The 20,987-nt window shown below is 37.2% G+C and overlaps 1 protein-coding gene across 2 annotated transcripts in view; it reads right to left on the reverse strand.

Moving 5' to 3' along the window:
- Nucleotides 1-12,021: 12,021 nt before the first annotated feature.
- The window catches only part of LOC107877992 (protein CTR9 homolog), a 51,317-nt gene continuing 42,351 nt past the window's right edge, over nt 12,022-20,987 (reverse strand). For both annotated transcript variants that reach the window (XM_047393555.1, XM_047393554.1), the window contains 7 exons: nt 16,481-16,582; nt 16,291-16,398; nt 15,977-16,201; nt 14,300-14,566; nt 14,151-14,222; nt 13,010-13,315; nt 12,022-12,414 (listed from right to left, as the gene is read on the reverse strand). In XM_047393555.1, coding sequence (XP_047249511.1) covers nt 12,286-12,414; nt 13,010-13,315; nt 14,151-14,222; nt 14,300-14,566; nt 15,977-16,201; nt 16,291-16,398; nt 16,481-16,582 — 1,209 coding nt within the window. In that variant the 3' untranslated portion in view covers nt 12,022-12,285. The remainder of the gene's footprint in view (nt 12,415-13,009; nt 13,316-14,150; nt 14,223-14,299; nt 14,567-15,976; nt 16,202-16,290; nt 16,399-16,480; nt 16,583-20,987) is intronic.

The raw sequence follows: 20,987 nt of genomic DNA on the forward strand, positions 1-20,987 counted from the left end.
CCAAATGGGGCTAGAAAGCCCCCGAAATAGAAGATGCGCCCCATCCACTTTAAAGGTGCATCCAACCCGCTATAGATCTGCTAGAGCGGGTCAAAACAGCCTACTATACCCTTGGGATATGCCCCATGTGTGCCCCATATGCTCAAGCAAGTGCCTAATGGGCTTCTATGTGTTTGTCTTTCCTAAATGGGTCACTTTTCGGCCCATATGATGTAATAACCTAACCTAGACTATAAATAGGACTTATTTTCATTTTAGTAGGTAGTTTATGTTGAATTATGAATTTGAACACTTGTGAGAGTGTAAGGCAGGCATGGATTCACTTGTATTGATCTTCTATTTTAAAATGCGGGTTGCTCGAGAATCGATTCCCTTGAGGTCTACATAAGATTTAGGTGCTTTGTTTGGTTTAATTGATTGAGGTTTTAGGGTTTGATACACCCTTTATTTGCTTTCAATTTCTTGTATTGTGTCTATCTTATTATTTTTCTATCTATCTTTAGTTTTCGTATTCGTATCGTAGTTTAGTTTTTTATTCTGTACTTTATTATTGTATCACCTATTTATCATATGGATTTGGTATCAGTATTTAGACTGTAGTGGTGAGCTTCTATCCTTTTAGAAGGCACCATTTCATGTTATGGTTTTCTTTAGACACTTTTCATTTATTTTGGATATTGGTTTTGGCTATGGCTGGGGGCATGTCCCAACCGGATTTCTTTACTCTTTTGGATAAAGGTTTTATGGTACTTCTGGGGGTTGGTATGGATGGGATCGGTATTGGCGTCGTCCTTGGCATTATAATAAGTTGGGAGGCTGTCATTATCGAACATAATTTCTCACTGTTCAATCGTAATACAATTTGGGATTGATTTTCATATTATGTTTTGGCATTCCCTTTGGTTTATGGTATATGGTTTGGTTTGGTACGGTTAGGCGGTTAATGAGGTACGATCCAACTCGGTTGGGTTAGTTATGGTTATGACACTATCCAGAATCTTAATGAGAACAATAACACTATCTTGTTATATGTTCAAAATTTAGCCCATCTAAGGCTGGATATAGGTGGTTAGGTTGGGTAATTAGGGGTGGTCCCCGGTCCTGGTTGGACTTGGGATGCCCATTACGACAAGGCCTGGGGTCGGGTCGTGTCAAGTCCCAAGGCTCTCAGACTCATTTTATCTATTAGTCAAAAGTTAAGAATAATGATAAGTAGGTGTGGAACCAACTTTTTATCAAAATAATCATGGATGAAAATTTTGACTGGTCCATTGAATTCTTAACATCAGTTTGATAGGGTAGCATAGTGTATTTGCATATATGGGATTTTGGATAAATCCCAAAGGGTTGGCGGAGACTTAGAATTTCTCCAAGTCTCAATTGGTGCTAATGCATCCCTTTAGCAATGCCTTTGATCTCTTAAGAGATCTACCAAACCCTAGAAAGTATCTATTAAGAAACATATTTTATCATGTAAGGGAATGTCTTGACAGTGTGGGCACTATCGTGTAAACAATACTTATGTTGCATATGCTACATTGGCTCAAGCATCTAGATATCGTGTGAGCAATCTACTGATTGTGTAAGCGACAGGTGTGCAAGAGTACAAGTATCGTTTAAGCGACCCAAAATTTGCATAAGCACTACCTGTGTAACTAGGAAGGGTATAAATACTCACTTAGCTCGATTTTTCACCATTTTCATCCATTCTCTAGAATCTTAAGCCCTAAAAATTAGGAGTTCTCAAGATAATCAATTTTGAGTGATTTTGGAGCTTTGGTATCATTAATTTATGCATTTTCCCATTGAATTCACAGTAAGATTACATTATTGTCATGGTTGATTTCTCCATACTTTTGCTAAAATCCCTAAAAGCTTGGTGACTTAATTTTAGCACCATTATAGCTTGGAGTTCACCTATTTTTTAGGATAAATGTTCCTTGAGCATAGAGGGGCATTGTGTTGGTTTTGAATGTGCAATTTCATGAATGGACCCCATATGAGATTTTTACGTAATTTTGGACTTGAAGCATAATAGTAAAATATGGGTATCATTGTTCTCATTTTGATGTATAAATTGTGATTTTGTTAGCGTGGTACCTAGCAAAAGCTTCTCAAAAAGGGAAATCAGTAATTTAGCAGATTCTTCAAGCTTTTCTTCAGTGTCCAAGTAGGCTAGATTTATATTCTGCATAGATTGAGCTATTTCATAGTATGATTATGATATCATGCTATATATGGGGTGATATTTTGGTGTTATAGTTATGAATAAGAGCAAATGGATTAATTAGACCATTTAGGGTATCTTAAAATTTTAAATTAGAAGAAATTAGCTTAATTGCTCATGTTCTAGGTGAATTTGGATTCACAGCTCATGTTTAGAATGGGAATGACTTAGTTACTCAATCTAGATGAGATTTTCTTAGTCGTTCATGTTTACAGTGGAATTGGCCTTAGTTTCTTAAGTTAAGAAAAATTGCCTTAGTTCCTAATAGTTCCTAATTTAGGTGAGATTTGCGTAGTTGTCCATGTTTGAGAACAATTTCTATCTTAGGAATATTTATGGCTTACTTGACATCTGGAAATGGATTTAGATACCTTATCCCAGTCCGGATTGAATTTTCCTAAGTAGAATTAGGCCATGATTTATGTTAGCCTTGTAGACTTACTTATGCATGATATACTCTTATGGATGTTTGGTTTGGGACTTGAGGAGATTGAATACCCAAAACGAGTATGTTACTTAGATATTGGAGGATTAATGCTAATTTTGATTATTTCTAATGATATTGCTTATATATATGATTATTGATATGACTTTCGAGTATGATTAATGATATGGCCTATCAACATGCTTGATGATATAGATATTGATGTGATAATTATTAATGGCTTATAAGTACGATTGGATTATAGATATCATTTGTGGCTTATAGATATGATAAATGGCCAATAGATATGATGTGGCTTATAGAAATGATTAATGGCTTACATGATTTGTGGCACATAGAAACGATTATTGAAGTAACTTATGATTATGACTATTGGCATGGCTTATGGGCTTGGTTATTGGCATAACTTAATAGATGTGGTATTGGTATAGTCTATTGGGTTAGATTATCGGTATGGCTTATTGATATTGTTCGTTGATACAGTGTATAAATATAAGTTCCGATTCGAGTCTGGAAATTGATAATGATCATGATAATATGAGTTCCAATTTGATTCTAACAGTTGATAATGATCTTGATAATATGAGTTCCGGTTCAGGCTCTATAAATAATGGTAATAATGATAATACTATTGAGTTTTGGTTTAATTCTGGGATTGGGAATTACGTATGAAATGATACGGTTCGAATAGATTCTCCGTCATGGCATGATAATTTGGTGATTTCTTATATTCGCGTCAGGCTTATAGGGGCCTGCGTTAGGTTCTTTACTTTTCGTACTTATTGGCTTATGGGGGCCAATCTTGTGTTTATGATGGTATGATTTTCATGTTATTATCTCATATGCATTCATTTATTTATGTACAGCAATGTCAGAGCTTATTTCTAGGTTTTCCCCTTTTTACCTTGACTTAGCTTATTTTATCTTGTATTTTATCATATTTATATCATGATTTATCTTAGTCGACCGATGATGCCTACTGAGTACCCATGGTTTTTGTACACATACTATACTTCTGTACCTTTTTGGTATAGATTTGGGTACTAGTTGCCACTATTGATTCGGCATTCGTGTAGGGTTAATTTCAGAGATTGGGTGAGATCTTGGAGTTGGAGTTACCCTTTTTATTCTATTTATCTATGTTTAGTCTTTCATCTCCGAGGGGGATTATATTTCACCATTCAGTACTTATAGTTCATTTGTAGCAGTTCTTGTACTGACATTACTGAGTCTTGGGATGGTTGTTGATTTTCTATCTATCGATTAAACCTTTATGACTACATTATTGCTATTTAAGTCATTAATTGTTAATTTTTGGATTTTAGGCTATTTTCCATAGAGTTAGCCCATTGCATCTGGCTCCAAGCTATGGTTCGTCTTACCTACTGGCGGGATAAAGTAGGTGCCATCATGAATCGTAAATTGGATCGTGATAATTCTATACCAATATTCTTGCTTGTATTAGTATTTTTTTCAATTTGATTGCTTTCTTGATGGTGTCCAACATAAGGAACTCACTTGTTTTCTAGACTTGCTCGAGAGAGAGGGGTAGAGATTGAGATAAGAAAACAACAACAGTAATTTGAAGCTACCAATTCATCTAATTAACTTGAGTAGTAATTGGATAGTTAATCTGATATCAAAAAACAAGAATTAGTAATGCGAAGCTCTGTGTTCGGGAGGAGATGGGTGAAATTTATCTAAACTAAGGTCGAGAGATGGTAGCTTGATAGATTTTGCATGCAATGGATAAAAATAGATTGCTAGCACGAACGATCTATGTACTTAGGAAATCATGGGGAACATAGTCCTAGTTCATAATTCTCATTGATTCTCTAAATATAAACTGATATTAGTTTACTTGTTACTTCAATTTACAAACTGTTGACTTGTTCTTTTATATCCCTCCTTTTAAAAATAATTAATTAATAATCAAAATAACCGCAATGACTTAGGTCCTAACCATATTCCTTGTGGGATCGACTCCAACCGAGTTGATTTCTATATTTTTTTGATGATTCTTTTATACTTTATTGCGAGGTGTAATTTGAGAGACATCACCATGCATCACAACACCCCCCCCCCCCCCCCTCCCTAAAAAAAGGTCTAGAACTTGTGTTTTAGTTGAGGACAAAGTAGTTAATGCTTATATTTCATATAGGGCATCTTATGGACGACCTAAAGTACTATATAAAGAGTAATTAGCCACAAATACAAGACATCCTTGGAAGAATACACGTTCAAAGAGAGAAGAAGGCATCAAGGACTATATGGGGTTTTTCTTCCTTTAAATTCTAGTTTTCTAGTTGTTTTATTTATGAATTCATTAATAATGATTCTTTGTATGACTATGAGTGTCTAAATACTATCATACATTCAATTTGGTAAATCTTAATTATGATACTTGTTTGTTCTAATGTTTTTGTACTCATTATACAATTAATTTACGACCTTTAGAATATATCTATATTTTTTTGTGACACTGGAAGTAGTAACCTTAGATTAGAGTATGGAACATAAGGAATAGGTTCTTATCTTTTAGATGAATTAAAAATAAGATTCATGGTTATGATAGAAATATACCTAATTTACCTTATTTGGCTCAAATATGGGATGAAATATAAATATATTTGAACTAGTTCCCACATCTCCGCTCAATGATGTAGTTGTGAGGCTAATTCAAATAGATGATTAGAGGCTCAGGACACCATAATCATGATATTATCCCCGTGAATCAACATCCAAGATAGATAACTTAACCTACATAATTGTATAGCTTTGGATAATTGTTCAAGATTCCTTGACCCAAGAAATTTCCAAATTATTGTTTACCACACTTTTAATTCCCATTATTGTTCATTGTTACTTTTAGCATAATTAAAATTAAACTCCTTTTGGCTAATATGAATTGGATTGTCTCTATACACTAAGTCCTCGTGGGATCAAAATTTGGGTTGCAATAGCCACTTTATTACTTCCACAACTATGTACACTTACGTGTATAGTTGGATATAATAGAGTCGTATCAGCAGTATGGTTAGTCTAGTAGGTATGTTCATGCTGCACTTTAAATTTCAGATGGGGGTTGGCCTAGTAATAATGATTTTAATGGTCAACATATCGATCGGCCACTGGGGATCTTCACTCAGGGGCTTCAAGCAGTGGTGATCATTTTAGGTTAGTAGGACCCTCTCATCAAAGCAGGGCACCTGGGGTATGTTTTGATTATAGGGTTGTTGGTCACTTCGCCAGAGAATATCCCCAGTGTGGGATAATTGGGACTTTAGCGTAGCCCTTTTAAGTAATGACGCCACCAGCCAAAGGTTGTTTCCAAAATAGTAAGAGAGTTTCTTAGAGTCTACACAGAGGTAGAAAGTTAAGTAGGATAAGTAGTTAATCAGGTTCTCAGTTCAACAGTGGTCGTAGATTGTTATGACTTTCTCCGTAGGCCAGAGGCAGAGGTATCAGACTCAATGGTCACGGGTACAATTTCAGTTTGTTGTCAGCTAGTTTCTATTTTATTTGATTTGGAATTTATATATTCATATATTTCTACATATTATATTGCTTGTTTGGGATTGACTATCTAGCCTTTATGTGTGCAAATACATATAGCCACTCCCATAAGAAAATCTTTAGTAGTGGATCAGGTTTATAGATTATGTTTGGTGACTATTTTGGAGTATGGCATGTCAGTTCAACTTATTATGCTTGATACGATAGATATTGACACTATTTTAGACATGCACTGGTTATCCCTTTACCATATAGTCTTGTATTGCTTTGCTAAAACTGTTACCTTGGCTATGCCTGTCATACCCCCTGTTGTGTGGTAGGACTCTATTAGTCACACACCGATATGGATTATTTCTTACATTTGGGCTAGGAGGTTAGTATCACGAGGATGTTTGACCAATATTTTTTATGTTTGTAATACTAGTGTCGATGTCTCTTTACTTGATTTGGTTCCTTTGGCATGTAAGTTTGATAATGTCTTCCCTACCAATTTGCATAGCCTCCTGCCTGAGGGTGATACTAATTTTGCTATTGATGTTGAGCTGGGCACCAGGACTATTTTAATTTCACCTTACTATATGGCTCTAGCTGAGTAGAGAGATATTAGTGTTCAGCTTCATGATCTTCTAGGTAAGTGTTTCATCAGACAGAGAGTTTCATTGAACGGTGCCTCTATTGTGTTTGTAAAGAAGAAAGATGACTCTATGAATGTATGTATCCATTATCGATAGTTGAATGAGGTGACTAGAAAGAATAAGTATCTGATGTTGTATATTGATGATTCACTTGACCAGCTCTAGGTCGTAAATATGTTTTCTAAGTTTGACTTAAGATCTAGCTACCACCAATTAAGGATTCAGGTGGCAGACATCCCTAAGATGGCCTTTAGGACTCATTATGTCCTCTACAAGTTCCTAGTCATGTCTTTTGGGTTGACCAATGCCCTAAAAGCATTAATGGACCTGGTGAACCATGTGTGCATAACCTATTTAGGCTATTTTGTGACTGTGTCTATTGATTACATCCTTGTTTACTCGAGTAGGAGAGGAGCATGAGCAATATTTGAGGAATATGCCCCATACTTTGAGAGATCAACGGCTTTATGCTAAGTTTTGAAATTATAATTTTTGGCTTGAGTCTGTAACATTCTTGGAGAATGTCGTTTCTAAGGATAGGATTATGGTAGATCTAAAAAATATTAAGGAGATCTTTGATTGGTCTCGGCTCGTTTCTCCTATCAAGGTTCATAGTTTCATTAGGTTGGCAGGTTACTAAAGATAGTTTGTCAAGGATTTCTCTTCTATAGTAACGCCAGTGACTAGATTAACTAGGAATGATATTTTGTTTAAGTGATCTAATGAGTATGGGGAGCTTTTTGAAGCTAAAAGCCTTACTCACTTTAGCTCTTATTTTAACTCTTATAGTTAAGGGTGAGGGTTTACAATGTACTATGATGCTTCAGCTATTGATATGGGTTGTATTCTGATGCAGCAGGGTCGAGTTCTTACTCATGTTTCTAGATAGGTGAAGGTGCACGAGGAAAACTACCCCACTCATGATTTAGAGTTGATGATGGTTTTTTCACTTAACATTTAGAGGAATTACTTATACGGTGTTCACTACGAGATATTCACTAATTATCGTAGCCTGCAGTATATTCTTAGTTAGAAGAAGCTTAATTCGAGGCAGCATAGGTGGCTAGAGTTGCTGAAGGATTATGATATTTTTATTCTATACAATTTGAGAAAGGAAAACATAGTAGTGGATGCCTTTAGCCAAAAGGCAGTAAGTATGGGGAGTTTGGCCTTCAGTTCTATTTCGAAGCGACCATTGGCCTTGGAGATCCAATCCTTAGCCAACAGGTTGGTTCAACTTGATATTTCACACCCCAAGAGGATTATTGATAATGTTGAGGCCAGTTTTACATTGATTGAGTAGATTCGAGCGCAGTAGTTTGAGGATAATCAATTATGTGGCATTTGAGATTAGGTGCTATGATCCAGGCTGGGAAAGCTACTTTTAACTCAGATGGTGCATTTCCAACTAATTTTCTTGGTCTTCTAGCTGAGTATCATATTGAATTAGCTATTAATGTTGAGTCGGTCACCCAACCCATTTCTATTTCCTTATACCATATGGCTCATGCTGAGCTAAAAGAGCTTAAGAAGCTGCTTAAGGATCTTCTAGGTAAAGGTTTCATCAAGTAGAGTCTTTTATCATGGGGTGATTCTATCCTCTTTTTAAAGAAAAAAATTATTCCATTCATATGTAAATCAATTACCAACAGTTGAATAAGGTGACTATCAAGAATATGTATTTGATATCATGTATCAATGATCTATTAAACTAGCTTAAGAGTGCAGCTATGCTTTCTAAGATTGATTTGAGATCAAGCTACTATCAATTGAGTATTAGGGCAGCAAACATCCCTAAAATAGCCTTTAGAACTCGCTACGATCTTAACGAGTTCCTGGTGATTGTCTTTTGGGTTGTCTAATACCTAACATCATTTATGGACTTGATGAACTAAGTGTTCATGCAGTATTTAGATTTCTTCATGATCATGTTTATCGATGATATCTACTTGAGAAGTAGGGAAGTGCACAAACAATATTTGAGGATTGTGCTCCAAACTTTGATAAGCATGCAACTTTATGCTAAATTCTCAAAGTGTGAGTTCTGGCTCAAGCCTATCATATTCTTAGGGCACGTGGTGTCCAAGAATGAGATTATGGTGGATCGGGTAAAGATTAAGATAGTTCATGATTGGGCTAGGCTCACTTCTCCTACCAAGGTTTGTAGTTTTATCGGGTTTGTTGGTTACTACAAATGGTTTGTAGAGGGGTTTTCTTTTATCCTAGTGCCACTAAGTAGATTAACTAGGCAGGATATCCTATTCCAGTGGTGTATTGAGTATTAGGCAAGCACGCTTACTTCAGCTCTATTTTTGACACTTCCAGTTATGATTTGCGGATTTAAAGTTTATTATGATACTTTTAGGATTAGTTTGGGTTATGTTTTGATGCAACAGGGCATAGTGATAGCATATTCCTCTAGGCAGCTTAAGGTTCAAAGTGTAACTACACATCCATGACTTAGATTTGGTGGAGGTAGTCTTCGCGCTTAAGATTTGGATGTATTATGTGTTCATTACGAGATATTCATCGACCATCATAGCCTACAGTTGGAGTTGCTGAAGGACTATGATATTTTTATTCTATACCATCTAAGTAAGGAAATCGTAGTTGTAGAGAGCCATAAGGTGGTGAATATGGGGAGTTTAGCATTTTTTGTAGCTTTAGAGTGACCATTAGCTTTGGACATTCTTCCCTTAGTAATAGGTTGGTCGACTTGACATTTCTAACCCTGATAGATTTTTTTCTCATGTTAAGGCTCTCTCTACGTTGTTGGAAAAGATCTAAAATCGGTAATTTATGTATAGTAGGTTAGAGGTGATTAGAGATCAAGTGTTGAAAGGTAAGGTCAGGAAGTCAACATTGAATCTGAAGGGCTTTGAGATTTAGGGGTCGTATAGATGTTTCGAGGGTTGATGATTTGATTTAATTGATATTGGAAGAGGCTTGTTGGTTGTTCCATATATTTTATTCATGCAGAGGTAGCTAAGATGTACAGGAACTTGTGGCATCAGTACTGATAGTGTGAGATAAAGAGAGATATAGCAAATTTTATGTCTCAGTGCTTGAAATGCTAGAGGTAAATTTCAAGCACCAAATGCCTAGTGGATTAACTCAGATGCTACATATTCCTGAGTGAAAATAGGGACGGGTCACCAGGGACTTTGTGATTGGGTTGCCATGCACTTTTCGGGGTTTTGGTTCTATTTAGGTCATTATTGATCGATTGACCAAGTTTGCTCACTTCTTACAAATTCAAATGTCCACCATTCAAAAAGGTTGGCCTAGATTTATGTTTAAGAAATAGTTTATTTTCATGAGGTGTCAGTGTTCATTATTTCTGTAGAGGCACCTAGTTCACCTCTTACTTTTAGAGGGTTTTTCAAGAGGAGTTAGGTACCTATGTTGAGCTTAGCACGGCACTTCACCCTGAGATCGATGGCCAGTCTGAGCGAACTAATTAGGTACTAGAGGACAGGTTATGGGCATGTGTCATTGATTTTGGAGGTCAGTGGAACCAGTTTCTATCCTTAGAAGAGTTTGTGTGTAATAATAGCTAACATTTAAGTAACCAGATAGCTCTATTTGAGCCGTTGTATGGTTGGCGATATAGATCTCCAATCGAGTGGTTTGATACTTTTGAGGTTAAGGGGTACTGATCTGCTGTGTGATTCATTGAATGCAGTTCGAATGATCCAAGACATGCTACGGGCATCTCAGAGCAGGCAGAAGAGTTAAGTTGACAGTAGGCTTCTATCTTTAGCGTTCAGAACAATGTGATGACATTCAGGAAGAGGGGAAAGTTTAGCCCGAGTATATTTGTCGATTCGAGATTCTACAGCTGGTAGGTGATATGGCGTATGAGTTATTTTTGCCTCTAGCATTTTTTGGTATGGTTGAGGTCTATAGAGATTTTGATTGTTAAGGTTCAATGGAGGCACCAGCCAATCGAGGAAGCGGCCTAGGAGATCGATCAATACATGGGGACCCGATATTCTTACTTATTCGGGCCTTCAAGTACTTTTTATCCCTTGACTTTCAAGGCTGAAAGTCTTTTTAGTAGTGGATGTTGCAATGACCCTCTGGGTCATTTTCTACATTTTTCATGTGTTTCCTATGTTTCGAGAGTTGTTGTAGTTGCTACAAGTCATTTATGACTTATTGGGACCGGAGGTTCGCTTCTCGAGCAATTTGTTTGAGTTTCAAGTCAATTTTCCTATTTTAGAGCTTTTGAAGTTATGAAATTTGACTCCGAAAAAACTTCTAGTAAACAACCTCGAATGAGAATTCCGACAATTCTTTTAGCTCTGAAATGCGAATTTTAGCTTTGGGGGACCTTTGGTTCAGGTCCCAAGGCTTTCGGACTCATTTTGGATGGTTGGATGGATTTTAGTTAAAAGGGGGAAAAAGGAGGCTTGGGCCTATATCTTGTTGAAATGACACCTATTGGGAATTTCATCAATTTTGTTGAATCTGGGTTATCATTTCCCGTAGGATAGCATATTTGACTTGCATTCACAAAACTCGAAATGAATCTTAGAGGGTCCATTCAGGACTTTGGAACTCTTTGCTAAGCTGCTGATGCAGCTGATGTCTAGTGCTGCCACTTAAGTGAGGCTTGGCTCACACCAGCGGAGCCGCTTATGCCGATAAAATTGAGCCAATCATGATACTCTCTGCATGCTTCAAAGAATAAGAATCGGCCAGGAATCCAACGAAAATACCATTCACCGTATCTAGGAACGTGCTACATATATGAACTAAAATCTGAATGTTGGTGCTGCGACAGAGAAGAAAATCTAACTTTTCCTACACTCAACCATTTCTTACTACACACAGATTAGGTCGGAATGAAAGAACCTTTTGATGTCTTGGTTGATTCTTTTATTTATGTCCTCTTTTTAATTGCAAACGGAAATAAGAAGAGTTATGTACACATAAGGTTTGACCAGGAAATGCAAAATAATTATCAACTGGAAGGTTCACAGTTATGAGGCGTTTGGTCTTTCCTTCTTATTGTTTTCTTTTTCTTTTTCGTTTTATTTTCTCACTCCTTTTAATTTGGTTTTTGAAAAGATAGAAAGGTCCATCAACCTTTAACTGTCTTCTCGATTTTATAATAGTAATACATAGATGGATATAAATTAAGGAATCAAAGAATAACAAGACATTATATCCAGTCTATAGGAGGTCAAGGAGGCAGTTAACAAAACACTAAATTGACAGAACTGGGTTTCTATAAACCTTGTGCATTTACAGTATAGCCGTTTGCCTATAACTTAAGCTACATTTACCTTTTCTTCCTATCAATAACTCAATCAAGTCTAGCCCAGGAAACAAAAACTATAACGCAGCCAGGCCTAGAAAGAGCCAACAGAAATCCCACTGTGTTTGGCACAAAGGGAAGGAATATTGACAATATTGTCATCAACCAAACTAGGAATTGTAGAGGCATTCCATCTTCATTCATCATCATCCACAGCAACATTGTCTCCACCTTCTCCATCACTTCCCTGCCTCTGCAATGGCTCATCCTCATCAGATTCCGACAGCGCCTGCCTTCGCCGACTTGCATTTGATGAAGGTGCAACCTTCCACAATCCGAAAAGAGACTCAGTAACCAAAACATTCTATGCAGGAGATGTAATATAGTCCAGCATAAGAGATTAACAGAAACTAATCAAATTAGCATTCACTTCATATATCATTCTACCACATCTACATGACAATTTAAAAGAACTGCAGAAGGTCCACCCAAAAAAAACTCTTTGATCTCCTTTGAACTCGGAAGAGTTAAATGTGATATAAAGACAAGAGCACTGTTCATATGGGAAGATGAAAGTAATAAGGTTTCTCATTTTTTCTGGAGACATAATGCGAGTCAAACATAATGTTTTGGTTGGACGGAAAGAGGTGAGGTAGGCAAGTAGAAGAGTTGCAAGGGTTAATTTTCTTATTTTCTTGACAGCTCAGAATTTCCTAGTACTCAAGTTTAGATAGGAACAAGAAAGTAAATGCCCTAACATACCTCATACCCTCCAGTTCTACCAAACCCTCTAAAAGGGAAAAAACATTTGCCCAATAAGATGAACAAGCATACTGCAAATTACCCTCTCCATCCCTTGAACCACATGTGTAACAGTGGAGGGAGAGTACACATATACACACAGAAGAGAGAGAGATTACAGTGTCATCCTCGGCATCGGAATCTTCAAGCCCAGCTGCTAGAAGTAGATCCTGTGGATTATTCTCTGCTTGATCATTTGTTTGATAATAAGATTCTTCATAATTTCTGTTACGGTCAACATCATCCACTTCTTCCTGATCATCCATCTCAGCTTCTGCTTCCTCAGATTCGTAATGAGATTTCTTGTCCCTCTTTCTCCGCTTTCCCCCTTTCTTCTTCCTCCTCTCACCATGCCCACCCTCATCATCTTCATTCTGGGACCTGTCCTTCCGCTTAGAGGCAGGAGTACCGCTTTTCCATTGCTCCTGGAGGCAAATTATGTACAGTATTAAACTTCGTGCAACTGAACTTATCCTTGGAGAACAGAGAAGACAGATGACGGGCAATGATATGTAAACCAACTACTACATCCCAATTTATATGATGGAAGTTTGATTGGGCACGGAGTTTAAGAAATATGGAAAGACTTTTGTATTTGTGGTCTAAAAGTAAGTCAGAGGTGTTTGTGTGGCTACCTATACATTACATAGTTACTAAATAAAGAAATGTATCATTAATTTTGGGACCAACTAAAAAGGCAAGTGTGTAATATAAATTGGGACAGAGGGAGTAAAATACAAGTTTCACATTGCTTTTTAGAAACCAACAACTGTTTCCTAAACAGATTATATTCTCTTAGAGCAACTTAACAGCATATATACTCAAAAGATGAAGCACAACTTTCACGCACTCTGTAAACCTTGGTTTTATTCGGGTTAGTGTTATAGCTTCTATTTTAGTATTTTGTCATACTTAAGACATTATGCCATCAACTAAACAAGAAAAATCTGTCAATCCGTAGTTAATCAAAATAAAGCAAATGCCTTTCCTTTTTAAATAATCTTAAACCAACTCATTCGTTTTATCCAAAAGTACTCAGGTGAAAAATTCTGAATATTAAATTCTATTTCCCAAAGTGATAAATTCAAGGGCTAAAACCTGAAATGGTATCCATTTGGAAAAGTGAGGCTACTTATGTGATGATAGTGTTAAATTTTGTTCTTTTGGTGCGTAAAAATCTGTTACAATAACTTCTCTGAGTATATAAAACTGATGTGCCCTGACAACAATTGTGATAGCAGTGACTATGAGAAAATATACCTTAACACGCTCTAAATGCTGCTCTTGCTGCATCACTTGTTTGAGTTCATCCTCTTGTTTTCGTCTCTCTAGCTGTTCCCAAAAGGCAAGTAAGTAGAAGTATGCAGCAAAAGCTATAATCATAAGATATAGTGCTATGGAGAACTAACTTGATATTTTCTCTGTTCCTCTGCTTTTCTGCGATTTTCTTCAGCCAATGTGACCTGGCGAGCAAGTTCAAGTCTCTGCTTATTCTGTTGATCTTCACGCTCAGCTGCCTCACAATGAACTTTTGCAGCCTCAAGCAAATGCTTGCAGTATCCAACATGAGTTTCGATTTTTTTCTCATCAAATCCATGAACATGAAGATTTGAAGCTGCAGACAATAGACTGAATAAGCGAACTGCATTCTTCAGCTCTGCAACTGTTGACCTCACCTACACCATCAAAAAGACACAAACATAAGAACTAGAGATGTCCCTTTTTTGTGTCTCTGTTCTAAATGTATAATTTATGGTAAAATATAGCATTCAAAGTCTCTAACTACCTGTAACGTAAGTAAGCAAATAATGCACGTAGTCAAAGTATCAATATATGAGAACCTAGGTGGTGCCAAGATAATCCTGGCACAGATCAACTCTATGTCCTAAGATCAACCAGTTGGGCATTATAGACCATGCAGCAATCATATTACTCCAACCAGGCACAGGTAACCTGACCTGAAAAAGTCCCCCCTTCTTGGTTCTCCAACTAAAACTTTAAAGAGCTTGGGTTTGGTTAAGATTCAGCTGTCACATTCTTCCTGGTATTCCTCTAGGATTCATTCCTCTTTCAGATCTTGGTATGTCCATATCTTTTTAGTAGCTGCTTTGAAACCTAACAGTGCTACTTCCCATTGCATATATCTCTTTCAGCTCCGCAGACTACAGCAAAAACAACATACCCAATGTAATTCCACAGGTGGCGTCTGGGGAGGGTAGGATGTACACAGACCTTACCCCAACCTTTGTGGAGTGTGGGGTAGGGAGGTTGTTTCCGGTAGATCCTCTGCTTGAAAGAAGAGGAATCACAACAAAAGATTGTAAGAAAATAAAGACAGGAAAAAAATCAGGATGAACAATGCAAAAGAATCAACAGGTAGTTGTAAAAATCAAGCCGAAGTTACTACACAAATACTCACTAGTACTGCTAAATAATGCAAAGAAAGAGAATAGGGGACTAGTTCCGGCCTCTCCCACATAAAGTATGACCACACTCAGCTGCCTACTATCCTTCTACTCTAATCCTCGACCTCCTCTACACCTTCCTTATTGAAGATGAGCCACGTTTTGTCTAAATTACCAACCACCACCACCACCCCTTCAACTTGGACCCACCTCTACCCCTCCTTAAGCCTGTTATAGCCAACCTCTCACACCTTACTGGTGCATCCTCATGCCTTGTCTTCACATGCTCAAACCATCTCAGCCTCGCTTCCCTCATCTTGTCCACTTCAGCTCCAAAGAATATTTTTATTTAATATAGATATGTGGCACAAACATGTCATTGAAGGACTGTTAAAAGTTATCATATGCACACATGATGGACTTACATTTTATCTAGTAAATCAAGAATTCATCGCAGCATATGATATATATTCAAGAAGAGGAACAAGGAAGAGCTGTTAAAAGGAACTAAATCATTATCAGAAAATAATGAAATCATCACATCATATAATCTATATTTAAAAATACCAACAAGGAAAAGCAGTTAACAGGAACAAAATGAAGAAATTGATTCATTTCGGTTTGACAAAGGGGAAGATGAAAAATGGAGGGGAAGAAAGGAGAAGCTCATTTCAGTGGAACCTCATCAACAGTCCGCTTGGTCTTTTGTAACGTTGAGGCTGAAAATTTCTGTAGTGCTACACCAGTGTCAAATCTCAACGTATAATTTGAAGGTGCTAAGTGGATAGCTCTTAATAAAGTCTTTTTACAATCCTGCCACTGTTCAGCTTCATAATGTGTTCTTGCTAAATAAAGAAGCACCTGACTGTCGGTATTATGATAAAATTTCCGCAGGCAATTTTGATACTGCAAGAACAAGGCATCAACACATTCAGTGCTGTGGAACTATCAAACATGAGAAAAAACTAAAATATGAAGAGAGCATGAGAACATACCATTTTCACAGCCAATGCGAAGTTGCCTTGAGCAAAGTGAACATGTGCAAGATTAATCCACACATCAGGCATCTGGACGAAAACATTTCCACTGGCAGCTTCTTGAACCTACAAGGATGAAGGTCCAGCATATACTTCATAAACTTGGAGTTTTGCCTCAACCATGTAGAAGTAGAAAAAGTTTACAGACCTGTGTGAAAAGATCCTTTGAAATATCAAATTGACCTTTTTCTGCTAAAACAACACCAGCACCATTTGCAGCATAGAGATTTGCATTATGCTGGAAGAGAACCTGATGGAATGAACAGTATTGGCACATCAGACAACTGAAAATGTTCAACCAAGAGTTTTATCAAAATGTAAAAAGAAGAATCCAAAAAGGGAGTCTGAAGCTTAAGATTGTATGGCATAAAAAACAATCTGATGACACATCAAATATACTTTTTCTAATAGAGTTTATTAATTACTTTCGACGTACACAATTATCTCAGTAAGACCACCTAGACACATGCTAAAACAAGAAATCTAATATACACAATATTATGTTACACCATTATCTTACTTAGCACATTTACAGCAATTTTCAAAGCTGTTCCTGTAAAGATACACAAAACCCCATAAACTTATCTCCAAAAATTCAAAAAATAATACTAAATAAACATATAACTGACGAATTCATTTCACACACTTGAGAGACTTTGTCGGACAGGCAACCTGTAAAAAATAAAGGGACGGAAATTATTATTGAGATGTGTTACCTAACTCTCTTACACTAAACCCTATTTATGTACATACTTTACACCGTCCTAGATACCTATTCTCAGATGTGGGACACTGAGCACAGTATTTGACTAGACAAATTTTGTAACAGTATTTTTGAGAAGGTAACATAATTTTGTAACAATATCTCCTGAAAGGATATGTACCCTAACTAAGCGACAGTCAACTAAATGTGTTTAGTCCTCTCATGGAATACTAGATTTGACACAGTATGAAGGCCACTTGTTATCACACACAAGTTCCATCTAACTGATTTCTTCAAATTTTAACTCTCCGAGCAACTATTTGATCCAAACTATCTCACAAGTTGCTAAGCCACTGCTCAATATTCTGTTTGTGCACTGGATTAAGCAACCACATAGTAGTCCCTCTGCTTGGGGCTGATTTTATATGTTGCAGCATGCGGACAACTGCATCCAAATGATTACCATAGGAAGAATCTATAAACTGACTTACAACCCACAATGAAAAAAAAAATGCCACTCTAGTCACTGTGAGGTCATTCGACTTATGCACAGCTGCATGTCTTTAAGGATACTAAAAGGCCTACTCTGTCTTGGCAGGAGTTAGGCTTTCGGATTTATAAAAGTATCAATGGGTCTACACCCCATCATTACCATCTCCATGGGAATATCTAAGGCATACTTTCTGTAACACCCCGCACGTTTGGATTGTTAAATTAGCCCATCGAAGTGTTACGAGTCTAATCCTATCACTTTACATCACCCGTCGATGATATGACACGGGAATAAGGTTACAAACATGTGGTTGTATTAAGGGAGGTGTTTGAAGTGTTAGACCAAGTGTTAGCACCCAAGGATGTAGCCTAGTGGTCAATGAAGTGAGTTGAGAACCTGAAGTCTCAGGTTCAAATCCCAGTAGAGGCAAGAAACATTAGGTGATTCTTCCCATTTGTCCAACCCTTGGTGGACAAAGTAATCTGGTATCTATTGTTGGTGGGAGGTGGCAAGTATCTCGTTAATTTAGTCGAGGTGCATGAAAGTTGGCTCGGACACCATAGTTATCAAAAAGAAAAAAAGTTCTAGGCCAATGGGAAGCCTTAAAACAAAAGTTCAAGTTAAAGGTACATCATGGAGTGTTTCAAACGATCTCGTATATGGTCAAACTTTGAACAAGCATATCTCTCAATCTATAAAGAGTTAAGAGGACCTACTACCTATCACACTGTAGGTCTACGAATCTAGTTTCCAACACATTAAATCATCGATACGACATCGGAGTAGAGAGATATTTGTGTTTTCATGAGACTGTGCAAGCTTTCTGGGACCCACATAAGCAGTGGAAAGTTTCATCTACTAATTTGAACAGTTCCACGGCTTTTGTTTTCATTCCACGACCAAAACAGATCCCTAACACACACCACCACCATCATCCCTGAGCTCCATAGGAGTTCCCAAATGTTCCCAAGTAAGAACTACAGGGTTGCAACCCAATTCTCCTCTAGAAAAGTTCATAAAGATCTTTTAGCTTATCTGTTTCTTCTTGCCATTGGGATGGAACTGCATCTACATTGAAGTTGGCTTGAAAAAGGTGTTGTTCTTGCTGAACTAAGGTAAGATTTCCCTTTTCTTAGGTGTATGTAAATTTATCCAAGCGATACCTATGTTTTTGGGTGAGAAAATACGGAACTAATATCAAAAATCGTGTATGATGTAGTTGTGAATTGCTGGACTGTTGTGAAACTGTTCTAAGTTAGTTTATCGCTGAAAAATTGATAGGATGAAGGTGGGAATGATGTCGTCATTGTAATTGTTGTTGTTGTTGTGGTTGTTATGTGTTTGAAGGACGAAAGGGAGTGTTGGTTGCTAACTATAAATCGAGCTTGCCGCTCTGATACAAGTATGATTATGATCATGACACTTTTTTAGTATTTTTGTAGACTAGTCACTAAAGGGCCCTTTTGTCATTTTGTCTATTATTGTAATGTAGTATAAATAGGACATTGTAGGATTTATTTCTTTAGTTGCTTAATGATATTGAGAGAACACTTTTCTTAGAGAGAGAGAGTCCCAAAACCATAACTAGGGTCACATACAAGTGTGGAATCACTTGTGTGTTGCATTGCTTAATACATTGGTGCTTGGGTGGTGGACGCCTCTCTTGTGTCAATTGTAAGAGATAGGTGATTATAGTGTGTAGTGTTAAGGGTCCAAGAGTGTTATATGTTCTTGGGTTCTTAAGATTATACCTCCATTTGTCTATCTTTCTATCTTTATTTTGTTGTAATCGTTGGTAGTGTTCTTGTTGTGTAACCTTGTATTGTTGAAATCTTATTGTGTTGTTCATCTTCTTCTTCTTGTCACATTAGTTTGGATTAGCTGTTTTGGTGTCAAATACACCATTATATCTTGAATTCTTGTTGTTAGTAGTGAATCCGAGAGTGGTCACCAAAGGGCTCCTCGGTTCTTCAAACTTGTGGACTGTTTTGGTGTATGTTTCATGTCTTCTTAGTCTCTCTTGTATCACTTGGTATCAAAGCAAGGTTTGATTTTGTTCCAACAAAATCAATCTTGGGATTGCTATCTTGAAAATCAAAAAAAAAAAAAGTGAAAAAGAAGAAAAAAAAAAACTTATTGTTTACGTTTTTAGGGGTTTTCAATTTTTGAGATTTGATTTGTGTGTGTTTCTAGTGTTAGATCCTGGTTCCCTAACACTATTAGAGCCTAGAAATTGAAAATTCCAACAAAAAAGAAGTGTCAAAATCGAAAATCCCCAAAAAATAACTAACCCGTTTTTGACCCTAGGTCAAATTTTGAGTTTTTGATTTTGTGTGTTTCTTATGTTTTAGTGTTAGATTTGTGTTCTCTAACACTATAGGAGTATAGGGTTCGAATTTGAGCTAAATTGGAAGTGATTTGAGCCATCCACCATTGTTGAGCATGAGTTTGAAGAAACTTGAAGGTGGGATCTCATTGTGGGAGGTTGTTTTAAACTAACGTGTGTTTTGTTTTGTAGGATTTGTGTTGTATTGTTGTGTGTGACATTGTGGACTGATTAGGCGTCTTGTTGGACCGTAACTTGAAGGGTTATTTTCGGTACAACCACAATGGAACCCGAGGCTTCAAATGCTCAAACAATGGACAATAATGCCATCAATCTCATTTTGGCTCGCCTTGAAACTATCCCGAGATGTGGCTAGGTTGAATGTGGGTCTTGAGAAATTAGATACGGATGTGGCATCAATGAGTGGGAGATTAAAACGTGTGAAAAGCCAAAGAAGTCGACCTTTCACCCCTCAAAACAATTCCCCAACTAATACTCCCGAAACCTTGCACCAAATGTTATATCCACCAATTGCCACAAATCCAACCAATCTTTATTCCCAAAGTAGAGAACAAGATAGACCAAACCATCCTCCACTCCACCAAGTCCAACAAGACGGGCTTGGAACCCAAATACCACCACCAAACCCGAACCCTCTTATCCAAACTCCACTTGACCAAAAACCTCACTATCCAAATCCAATCTCGCCACTACAAGTTCCACTTAACCCAAATAGACCCATCCATGTTGAGGGCTATGGTAGGGGAGGACAACATGATAGTTATGGGCCTTATGATGATGCATTATTTGAGGGAAGAAAGAATGAGGGGTAGACATGGGGAGTTAGGCCGAGAGGTGAGAGATGTCCACCCAAACCGAGATGTAGGTCTCAATTCCATCAAAGTGAGCCTTCCCGTTTTCAAAGGTGAGAGTGATCCTGAAGCCTACCTTGCATGGGAGTCGTCTTGTGACAAGATCTTCCAACTTAATGATCTCACCGAATAAAAGAAAAGTTGCTATGCTATAGCTCACTTCGAAAGGTATGCTAATACATGGTGGGAGTATGTTAAACGGTTTGGGAATGAGATGATTGGGGGACAACCTCTTCCTTGGTTTCGGTTGAAGAACCTTAT

Source organism: Capsicum annuum, chromosome 7, assembly GCF_002878395.1.
Source record: "Capsicum annuum cultivar UCD-10X-F1 chromosome 7, UCD10Xv1.1, whole genome shotgun sequence".
Taxonomy (NCBI): domain Eukaryota; kingdom Viridiplantae; phylum Streptophyta; class Magnoliopsida; order Solanales; family Solanaceae; genus Capsicum; species Capsicum annuum.